Source organism: Capra hircus, chromosome 21, assembly GCF_001704415.2.
Source record: "Capra hircus breed San Clemente chromosome 21, ASM170441v1, whole genome shotgun sequence".
Lineage (NCBI taxonomy): Eukaryota > Metazoa > Chordata > Mammalia > Artiodactyla > Bovidae > Capra > Capra hircus.
Window position 1 is genome coordinate 43,691,085 of NC_030828.1, and position 11,670 is coordinate 43,702,754.

At 47.2% G+C, this 11,670-nt stretch overlaps 1 protein-coding gene across 5 annotated transcripts in view; it reads left to right on the forward strand.

Annotated features, from left to right (window-relative positions):
- NPAS3 (neuronal PAS domain protein 3) overlaps positions 1-10,097 on the forward strand; it is a 959,897-nt gene extending 949,800 nt beyond the window's left edge. For 4 of the 5 annotated variants that reach the window (XM_018066431.1, XM_018066432.1, XM_018066433.1 and 1 more), the window contains 3 exons: positions 1,833-1,980; positions 5,497-5,621; positions 7,603-10,097. In XM_018066431.1, coding sequence (XP_017921920.1) covers positions 1,833-1,980; positions 5,497-5,621; positions 7,603-8,987 — 1,658 coding nt within the window. In that variant the 3' untranslated portion in view covers positions 8,988-10,097. The remainder of the gene's footprint in view (positions 1-1,832; positions 1,981-5,496; positions 5,622-7,602) is intronic. The other variant, XM_018066435.1, reaches the window with a different exon arrangement.

The window sequence follows — 11,670 nt, forward strand, 5'->3', positions numbered from 1 at the left end:
CTTGTTGCATGCAACGATGGTTTGACAGAAGAGCTGTATGGCAGAGTCAGTACTTTCCTGCTTTCAGCTCCACTACGCAGTTTTGTAGCCGGGGAAGCCATGCATGCAGAATGGCAGAACTTACAATTGCCTACAAAAGCAGAGGACACTCCTACCTGTGGAGCCTCGTCACCAAGAGAAGGTGACAGTTCCGGGCTTTAAAAATACCCTCACCTGTAGAATAGTTTTAGAAAAGAACTCATCGCTCTTTGAAGCACTCATCAAAGCAAGCCATTTTCAAGCAACTGTTGAAACATAAGTATTAAATTTTACAACCATCCATTTGGTGTATTTTGCGACCAAAAAAAAAAAAAAAGGAGAATGGGAGGAAAGCATTGAAGTTTATGTGTTTATGGATAAAATATGTGGAGGTTTGATATTTGATCACTTTCAGAGCCAGGAAGAGTGGCTCAGACACAACGGGAAGAGCTTCCACAGCCTTAAACACAGCTCTTTTCCAAAGTGACTTCCCTTTACCCATCCACACCCCCTCCCAAAAAAAAATCAAAATGTACTTCATGAAACTATTGTATATGAAGCACTTATTAGCCATAATTAAATGGACAATATGAATTTACTACGTCTTTAGGACTCTGGCTTGTTCTGGTTTAGAGCAAGATGATTAATGCAAATACATATTACTTGAGATAACCATTTAGCAGCTAATTTAGCCAAATTTATTACAGCAGTTAGAGGTTTTTCATTTTAGCAGACGGAGACAAGGACATGCCAAAAGTGGGCAGCGTGGACGAGTGCACACTGCCCTCTAGTGGCCAGCCAGCTGGCGCGCTGTTGGGGGGAGTGCAGTCACTGAGATTCCTGTCCAAGCGATAACAGCAGGTTGTGCACGTTTCCGGCATCCTTTTAAACCCTTCCCATGCATAGCACTTTATTCCAGGGGCTGATTTACTGCACGTTCCCCCCCTTTTACTAGCTCAGGAGTACCCAGATACAAATCAAATCCATTTCAACTTGGCAAGATTTTGGTTAAAGTATCACTTTTAACATCTGCATTTTAAAGCTCTCTTTCCGTGGGTATTTAATGGCACCGTTTCACATTACTGATTGTTTTTACTTGTTCCTTCATTTGGGGCCATATTTCAGAGTCCGTGCAGAGCTGTCACTCTGTTTAGCTCTAGCCAAGTCAATCCTGTGCCTCCCTTAGGCCAGCCTTTCTCTCTGACTTGGTAAGGGAATGTATTTTGTTCCAACGTTCAGCAAATTCTCCCCAGAATCTCCCAACTGACCCATGGAGATTTAGTTCATGCTATAAATTCTGTTCAACAGGATCAAAAGGCACCGATGTATAAGGACACAGGTTGAGATGGCTCGCACTGAGGTGAAATGATCAAAGACAGAGGGGGAAAGCATCTTCGGAACCATTCAGATATCCAGAATCGCAGAGGGGGCTGCCTCGAAGCCATGAATAAATCACATCCAGATTTGCCTGTGGCCCCATCTGACGTCAAAACCTCCCTTGACAACATCCACGCCGCATTAAGCGTTCTGTGAGCCAGCAAGATCTGCAGTCCTGTTATCCTTTCTTTCACACCATGACTGCCCCAAATGGAATCACGTCTTGCTACAAACATAGTAACCCTAGCTCCAGAGCTGCCGCTCCACTGAATTGGTGATTTTATTTGTCCTACTAATGGCATTCTACATTAGGCATACAGAGGGGCACCCCTGACTCGGTGCGGGACCTCCTCTTTCTAAGCTTCAGATTTTGCAGAGATGCCGATCATTTCATCCCAGTCTTAACATGCAATGCCTTGTTTTGTGTTTTTCACTAGTGCTGAATAAGGGCCAGTGTGTGACCAAGTACTACCGCTGGATGCAGAAGAATGGAGGCTACATTTGGATCCAGTCTAGTGCCACCATAGCTATTAACGCCAAGAACGCAAATGAGAAGAACATCATCTGGGTGAACTATCTTCTGAGGTATATTTCCAAATTCTGTCTCATTCCTGTCTCAGTTATAAAACATAAAGCCCGATGGTTAATAGCTGACATGTTGTATTATCTTTGGACAGTATCTGGTGTGGAAATGTATGGAAATTCTGCTTTTCTTTCCACAAGAGTCACAGAAATGCGAAAGGATCAAAGTTATGTCAGTAGGGACTTCCAAGGCAGACCTGTGAACTGTTCAACAGTTCTTGGTCAGCCAACATTTGGGCGGCTTTGCAGAAGTTGCTTTGGTTTCCCCACAATCATTCGGGCCAGATAAAGAACACAGATTTTGCCTCCAGTGGAAACATTCAAAAAGCATCTCCTTCTCCCCGACACACTCCCATACTCATGCACTCCAACCCCTGCAAAAATGGTGTGAAAGGGTATGGGGAAGAAATGGCAGAGTTCATTATATTCCTCCTGTATCCCATCCCTTTGAAGCCCTGAGCATATTACAGAGTTAGATTCCTCAAGCACTCAAGTTTAGGTAAGTGAAGGGAGTCACTTCACCAGAATCAAGACAGTTTCAATATACAAATGAAGGAGTCCTCTTTTGCCTGCTGTGTGATCTCAGGCAAGTGTGACTGCTACTTGAATGCATCCTCAAATTTATACCCAATAATGCAGCCAAGCTCAACAGCTTCCTGAATTCCAGGGTGCAACACCATTCCTCTCTCTTCCTCAAATGCTTGCTGTCTATGCATTCAGACGAGCACCACGGTAACCAAAACGAAGAGCCTGGGTGGTCTGCATCTGGGGACAAGCTGTCTGAGATCTTCTCCACCAATCCTGCTAGGAAATTCTCCAACTGCCCAGCCTGGCTCCCTCCCACCACCGTCATTCCAGTCTTTGGTTTCTCTTGGCCTAAAGCCACCAAGCAGGGCCCACACGTGGCCTTAGGAGGTGAACTGCCAGTAGGTCTTCTGAATGGAAGTTGTTGCCCTTTGGCTGATAATCTCAACAGGGAGTACCCGAATCCCATTTTCCTTTGAGACTGAGAAGCTGACAGCCGTGGCTCACCAGCACGCTGACCCTTCGGTGTGTTCGCCTCCATTGGTGACTTGAAGGCATGAATGTGCTTGCTCCCAACAGCATATCAATCAGACACTAATGACTATTGTTCTAGAGAGGGCTTTAATGTGTACCACGTAGAAGAGTCTTCATTCATCTACTTTCTCTTTCCTTTTTTTGACCTCTTCTACTCTACATTAAGTGTCTCTAAAGGTAAAAGTATGAGTATTTAATGGGGCTTTCTCCAAAGCCTACTTTCCATGCAAACAATGCTCTGTGATACACCCAAGATGGGTTCTGCTTTCAGGGAATTCTTTTACTTAGAGGTTTATGGAATAGTCACTCTAGGCAATGCAGAAGGTTATAAAAATTCACATGCCAAAGAGAAAACAGAACAAGGTATTGCGCCATTGATGTTCATTGGCTAGGCAAAAATGGTGTTGTGACAGGGAGACCCATTATTCTTAAAACTTAGATGTCAGTGGGACTTCCCTGGTCCATGCTGCAACTAAAGATCCGGGGTGCCACAACTAAGAACGAGTACAGCCAAACAAATAAATATTAAATACATTAGACATTAGTAAGAGGGACACAGAAGTCTGAAAGATGGCTGTCCCCCAGCAGCTGGAACCTCGGGAGCCATCCCATGGTTGTTCACCTGATTCAAGGGGATTTCTTCCCATGTGGATCTTACGGCCTCATCAGCCTCATGACTTCCTACTCTGCCCCCAAACAGAGGGAGAGGGGAGGGTTAGGAAGAGGTCAGTCTGTGCTACTCTGGAGCAACACTCTCGGTCCAGATGAGGATCACACGGTGCATGAGCATTGGTTGCTCCTGTTCCACCCAGTTCCATCTGGAGAGGAAGGAAGAAATTTGGGTATCAAAGACCAGCCTCCTGGCTCAAAAAGCCTGAAGACTCCTTGAAGGCTCCCTGTGGGTTCACTACTAGAAGACTGTCCGTCGGAGGACAAATAACTTGTGAAATCTTCATGGCAGCTGGACCACAGGAGGCTGAAAAAGATGAGCTCCAGCAAGAGGGAGGACCCCCAAGTCAGCCACCCACCAGGATCACTTCCTCACCTGGAGGTCTACAAAGACAGGCCTTGGCCAGACGGCAACTACTAAAATTGGTTTTTCCCTCCCATCTTCTTATCCTTTGCTCCTCCCCAAGCAGTATTTTCCTGCTCCCTCTCCTAGCCAGAGTCCCTCACTTCTGGGCCCCCTCTAGGCTTGCAGTTCCCTCTTCTGAAATTACTTCAGTCATTTCCTCCAGTCTTCTTCCTATGCCCTTATAACACGTGGTAGAATCACAGGACTGCGTAAGGGTTAAGGCCACCTTCCCACCTTCAGCTCAGCTAGAGAAGGCTCTGCTGCTGACGCTAATTCACACTAAGGAGTAAATGCTAAATGCCCGATCATTTATCTTAGAGAATTAATGCCACCCCCCTCCCCACCCCGGGGATATTGGTGATTGTAGAGCAGTTACTGAAACAGTGCCTCTTTGATACAGGAATTTCACTAGAAATGAGCTAGGGAGCCAATAATCATCAATGGTAGGTGTCTGGCTGGCCGGCCATGATATCAACAGGAGGACAGAAGAGGGCATTTTCCATTTGGAGGAAAGAGGATTTCCTTGAACCTTCAGATTATGGTAGCCTATCCTGCTTGGGTGCTGGGCTGGCTTTGGAGTGGCATTTCATGAAGATCGCTAGCTCAGACTGACCAAACACACTCCCTTTTCCAGGAGAGGCATTCTTCTGAATTAACAATGGAACAAAAATTAAGCACTTTTGTGCAGATGGGGTTAGATCTATTCTGCTAGGGCCGCTCTCACACTGGGACTCTCCCCACTGCAATCAGATTTCAGCTAACAAGCCACAGGTGTACACCACATGAGCAGATGAAAATGTGATTGTAATGGGTGTGTTGACAGTTCAGTAGCCATAATCCATGCAGCCCAAGGCACACCTGTGCATCCGTCAGAGCGTTAGGCGCTGGGGGCTCTACCCCCCACTACCCCCGCCACCACCCTGCCACACACACATAGCCTCAGAGCCATCTGAACAGCTGAGGAGCTCCATCAAGAAGCCAACACAAGGGTACTAAAACGATGGCCTCATTAGGAGCCCAGGAGGCAGGGGGACGAACAGTTGAGGGTACTTTGCACATCCTCTGTTTCCCCAGGTGTGAGACGGGGTGGAATGTTAAGCAGCACAGTTCCCTGGCCCCCAGTGGTATCTGATTATTTAAAAGCTTTTCAGGGGCTTTCATGTAGCATTTGGGTATTCAATCGCTGTAGCAAGTGCACCTGTACCCCATGCAATCCAAGCTGCTATAAAAGTCCCATGATGAGCTGAGAAATGATTTCATGGTTAGTCTTCCCAACTCTCTGAGCTCCCCAAAGTTTGGGGCACGGAAGTGGAAAAAGGATGGTCAAAAGCAAGCCATCCCCAGTGGGTGTGTGCACTCCTGATGAACGCTTCCCTCCCCCACAGCAACCCCGAGTACAAGGACACTCCAATGGACATCGCACAGCTCCCCCACCTGCCGGAGAAAACTTCAGAGTCCTCGGAGACCTCCGACTCTGAGTCAGACTCTAAAGACACCTCAGGTATTACAGGTATTACAACTTCTCCATGTTCTGCGGTTAAGGCTTGCCTTTCCAAACATGAGGGGTGGGCAACAGCCAGAGGGCCATCATCGGAATGAAACAACTGGTCAAATTTTATATAGAGAAGTAAGTTATGTCAAGGTATTACTGAGCCTTTCTCAACACACATATGTATATATACTTATATACCACTACATACATATGCACACATTATATATGTATGCGCATATATATAAAGCACCCACCTTTATGTATGTGGTATTATATACATATATACACGTATACTGGCTTCCCTGGTGGCTCAGATGGTAAAGAATCTGCCTGCAATGCGAGAGACCTCGGTTTGATCCCTGGGTTGGGAAGACCCCCCGGAGAAAGGAATGGCAACCCACCCTAGTATTCTGGCCTGGAGAATTCCTAGACAAAGCAGCCTGGTGGGCTACAGTCCACTGGATTCCAAAGAGTCGGACAGGACACATACATGTATATAAATATGTAAAACTATATACATATATGCATGTTGTTATATATTAATACATATAGGTATATTATGGTATATATATATATATATATACACACAAATATACAGAGACTGACTGATTTAGCCATCACTTAATGTCAGCCCTCCATACAGAAGAAGCCCTGCCCTAACCCCATAGCGAACTCCACCCTCTTTACCAGAGCAGACAGCAGGGCTATCTTTGTTGCTCCCAGACAGACTGTGACTTTCAGCCCCAAATATTCACATGCTCACCAAGCTGGAATGCAACTCCTAAAGTGGGATACTCAATGGCATCAGTAACTGACTCTTTCTGCGTGCTGGACTGTTAGCCATTTTCTGAATCTATGCTGAATAAATCCATGCTTTCCCTTTCCTAGTTATTTTGGGAAGCAGACTGAATAGTTCTTTGGAACACAGAAAAGTTAACATAAAAATTTACTTTTCCTCCAATCCCCAGTCCCCTCTACAGGGAGCACATAACTCAGAGAATTTACAACTGCAAAAATTCCTTCTAATCCAGCCTTTTCTGCTAAATAAAGGAAAGCCAGAGTAAGTGACGTGATTTGCCCAAGCGTTCCAGTCCAGGCTACCATCCAAAAGCATGTAGCAGAGCCATGAAATCAGCATCACCCCTAAATGTTTTGAGGTTATATTACTAAGAAAACCTATCCTCCCCTGAAATGTGGCAGATGACTAGGGCTCCCCCACCACAAGCCCCATCCATTGGGAACCTGCTCCTGTGAACACATATCCCTCTACTCCAGACAGCCCCAGGGAAGCAGGAGGAGGTGAGGAGGCTCTTGATAAGTTTTCTGCATTCATTTGAGGGTGTTCACTAGGGCAGAGTTCCAGAACAGACAATCTCTGCTCCTTACTTATACAGTATATAGCAGTGAACAAAAAAGACAAAAATTCCCCTGCCCTGTGGAGTTTGTATTCCAGCTGGGGGGAAAGACAGAATAAAAATAAAACACACAAACGAATCAGATGACATTCAGTGCTCTGAAGAACAACAACTCTAGGAACAGACTATGGTTTTCGATAAGGAGCAAATATTTGTCAGTAGAAAACGCACACCTCTTTGGGAGGTCACCTTGCAAATCATTTTCCTGTGCCACTGACACCTTATTCCAGGTTATTCACGCTGATTCCCTGCGCATTTTTGCAGAACTTCTCAAACGTTAAGGTGCCTAATAATCACCTGGAGATCCTGTTCAAATGAAGGATCCCATTCAGTAGGTCTGGGTGGACGCCTAGGATTCTGCATTTGGAACAAGCCTCCAGGTGATGGGGCTCGTGCTCTGGGCCCCCATAACCTCGGTCCTCAAGAGAGAGAAAGCCAAGGCTTTAAGTTTCCAAAGTGGCGGAGAGAGCAGCAGCTCAAGATGGGACAAGACACCCAGCCCTCCCCTCCCCTCCCCCGCCCCCGCAGGTGAGAGGTCGCGTTGTGCTGCTAACCTGACATCTCCTGTGTCTCCCCCCACACAGAGGACAATGAGAACTCCAAGTCCGACGAGAAGGGGAACCAGTCGGAGAACAGCGAAGACCCGGAGCCCGACCGCAAGAAGTCAGGCAACACGTGCGACAACGACATGCACTGCAATGACGATGGCCACAGCTCCAGCAACCCGGACAGCCGCGACAGCGACGACAGCTTCGAGCATTCGGACTTTGAGAACCCCAAGGCGGCCGAGGACGGCGGCGGGGGCGGCTTCGGCGCGCTGGGCCGGATGCAGATCAAGGTGGAGCGCGGCTACGTGGAGAGCGAGTCGGACCTGCGGCTGCAGGACTGCGAGTCGCTGTCGTCGGACAGCGCCAAGGACTCGGACAGCGCGGGTGAGGCGGGCGCGCAGGCCTCCAGCAAGCACCAGAAGCGCAAGAAGCGGCGGAAACGGCAGAAGGGCGGCAGCGCCAGCCGCCGGCGCCTGTCCAGCGCGTCGAGCCCGGGCGGACTGGACGCCGGCCTGGTGGAGCCCCCGCGGCTGCTGTCGTCCCCCAACAGTGCCTCGGTGCTCAAAATCAAGACCGAGATCTCGGAACCCATCAACTTTGACAACGACAGCAGCATCTGGAATTACCCGCCCAACCGGGAGATCTCCCGGAACGAGTCGCCCTACAGCATGACCAAGCCCCCCAGCTCCGAGCACTTCCCGTCCCCGCCGGGCGGCGGCACGGGCGCCGGGGGGCTGCACGTGGCCATCCCGGATTCGGTCCTCACCCCGCCCGGCGCCGACGGCACCTCATCCTCCGCCACCGCCACCGCCCGCAAGACTCAGTTCGGCACGTCGGCCCCCGCGGCCTTGGCCCCCGTCGCCTCCGACCCGCTGTCGCCCCCGCTGTCGGCGTCCCCGCGGGACAAGCATCCCGGGGGCGGGAGCGGGAACGGGAACGGCGGGGGTGGTCCGGGCGCTGCCAACTCCTTGCTGTACACCGGGGACCTGGAGGCTCTGCAGAGGTTGCAGGCGGGCAACGTCGTGCTGCCGCTGGTGCACAGGGTGACCGGGACCCTGGCGGCCACCAGCACGGCCGCGCAGAGGGTCTACACCACGGGCACCATCCGCTACGCCCCCGCCGAGGTGACCCTGGCCATGCAAGGCAACCTGCTGCCCAACGCGCACGCTGTTAACTTCGTGGACGTTAACAGCCCGGGCTTCGGCCTCGACCCCAAGACGCCCATGGAGATGCTCTACCACCACGTGCATCGGCTCAACATGTCGGGACCGTTTGGGGGCGCGGTGAGCGCGGCCGGCCTGACGCAGATGCCGGCCGGCAACGTGTTCACCACTGCGGAGGGACTCTTCTCCACGCTGCCCTTCCCGGTCTACAGCAACGGCATCCACGCGGCACAGACTCTGGAGCGCAAGGAGGACTGAGCGGCGCCCCCTGGCGGCCTGGCGGGGAGGCTCCGCCCGCCCCCGGAGGCATCGTCGGCGTTTTCGTTTAGACCTTTGATTCTAGCACTTTGAATTCGAGCAGGTCAGCATCTTCTCTTCGCCACGACGGTCCCCGTTCCACCCCCTTTTCTTTCTTTCACTGGACTCATTCTTTCCTGTAAAGATATTTTTTATTTTTGGGGCCTTCAGAGGGTCAGACGACCGGTTGCCTGCCCTTTTGTCTTCTTCTGAGATGTGTGTTGGGTTGTTTTGCTCTCTTTTGCATCTTTATTGAGATGTCTTTCATGTGTATAAGCCTCTGCCATAGAATACTCAGTCTTGTGGTCAAGAGATTTCTCAAGTGACAACCATTGGGTGTTCTTCGTAAAGATCTTGATATGATCAAGATTGAAAGAGACAAGCATAAACAATGTGCCCTGTTTGACTAAGTCAAATGAAATGGGGTGGTGTTTTGTTTCTGTTCCTGATTCCTTTGAAAATAGGGGGATAGCATTTTAGAATTTTATGCAGAATTTAATTCTCTTTTTATGGTTAAGATTTTAAGATTTTCTTACTTGCACATAAAAATAATTTGGGTTCTTAAGCTTAATTTCTGGCCTGTGACTAGAATGTTTAAAAACAAAAAGTTGGACTAAATGTTAATTACTGAAACATTAACTTAATTTCTAAAACCATGGTGCTATCATTTATTAATCTGTAATGTCTTCATACAAAATGCAGCTCCTGGGCTGGGTTTTGGAAAAAACAAACAAAAAGTGTGTTCTGTCCTGGTCTGGAGTCCATTGCTGCAGTCTCCTTGGTTAGTTAAGACAAAGCCCTCATTAACGTTTGCTGCAGGACTTAAAATTTACCTCCCAACTAACAAACATAGCCTCACATTAAATTTAATGGGTCAGGAAAGCCCTTTTTAAAAGGGTTTTTGGAAAACTCAATCAAACTGACTTGAGGAGCAGTTTAGGTACATTCTGCCTTTTGTTGAGCTTTTTTTTCTTTCCTTTTCTCAGTCTAACTGAGGCTAATTTTTACAACTTCAATAACACTTCAGAGTAAAAGAAGGAAAAAATATTTAACATGGTTTGTTTTTTTTTTTTTCATTTCTTGCTTAAAAAAAAGGAAGGTTGTATTTGTATTTTGGGGGACTGATTTGATGGATTTTTTTTTCCCCTTTGGTTCTTTTATATCTAGGTTGGAACCAATAAGGTTGAAAACTAATGAATGGGTTAAAATAAGCTTCAAACAGATAACTGCAACTGAAAACTGCACATTAAGTTAAAAAAAAAAAAGAAAAAAAAGAAAAAGGAAAAAAATATCCTATTTTGTCTTCGTTGCCAGAAATCAGTGTAGTGTCAAACACTCCAAATGACTGTCAAGTATAAATTCTTCTTCCACTCCATTTTTGGCAGCTGTTTGTTAAGGCATCTAATAACAGATGTGAGAACTGTAATGTGTGCGCCGTGTACGTGTCCTTGGCCGTCAGTCCCTTGCAGTTTCAATGTGTGTTTCTATATGCAGTATATACTAAGCTAATGTAGTTGTTTTGTCCTTTGTCTTCTCTGTGCTCTATCTCTAGTCTGGAGTGGTACAGTCCCATTCCTGCAGTCCTAGTGAATCAGTGATTCTTGGGGGTTAGTGATTTTTGTGTGGTGGCCTTCCTCTGTAACGTCACCCTATGCTGCTTCTACTGTCTGTGACTCTTCCGTTTCACTTAAGATTCCAGCTGTTGCTTTACTGGTGTATATTCTCCTGACCTCTCCCCTTTCTTTCCCTCTCTCTCGCCTCCCCTCTTCCTGCCTCGTCTCCCCACCACCCCAGCTTCTCCCAGATCTTTTTCATTCTCAGAGATAAAAAGACTCTTAACTAGCTCAAGGTTAATGGAGCCATTTTTTCCCACAACGGAATTCTGGGTACGACTCTTTCTTCTGCGGTGCCACGCAACGCACTGAAGAATAATGCTCAGATGTATGAAATAAATTGATGCCATATAGCCTCAGTTGTTAACATTCCCAGAGTCCCTTGTGCTCTACCTATAAGCAGTGGGTGCTTTGCTTTGGTTTCTTTCCAGGTTGGCTGATGGAGCAATATATAAAGCAATTTACCAGTGAGACAGAAAATTATTTCAAAGGTCAACCAACATTTTTTAAAAACAAAAGGGGAGGGGGGGGATGGACTATAGAACTGTCATATATATTTGTTTATGTGTGCAATGCTAATAGAGTAACTCGGCTGTCCTTTGAATATCACTGTGTTGCGTGGATTCGTCCTGGCCCTCTGATTCCATGAGTTGGGCCCAAACCACTGTGGAATAGTAACCAAAAAAAGAAATTTAATGCCACAAAATTTAATAGCGAGTGCTGACTTGAAGGATCTGAGTAGTTTCAGAAGGTGAAGAAGGCCAATCATGAAATTTAAAGATTAATTTTGGAAGCTCTACTCTAGCTATTGAACAATCAAAGGAACGCACCTATCAGCTACAAAGAACAGCTAGACAGCTGTTGTTTTTTTTTTCTTTCTTTTATAAATGTTTCTGTGTTGTGTCAGAATGATTTCTGGTGATTTAAACTAACAGATAATCACAGCTGCTGTCTAAATCCATAGTGTTAAAATTACAAAATGAAAAAAAAAAAACTTCATTACCTGTGAAGACTGTGTCTGTGTTTTTAAC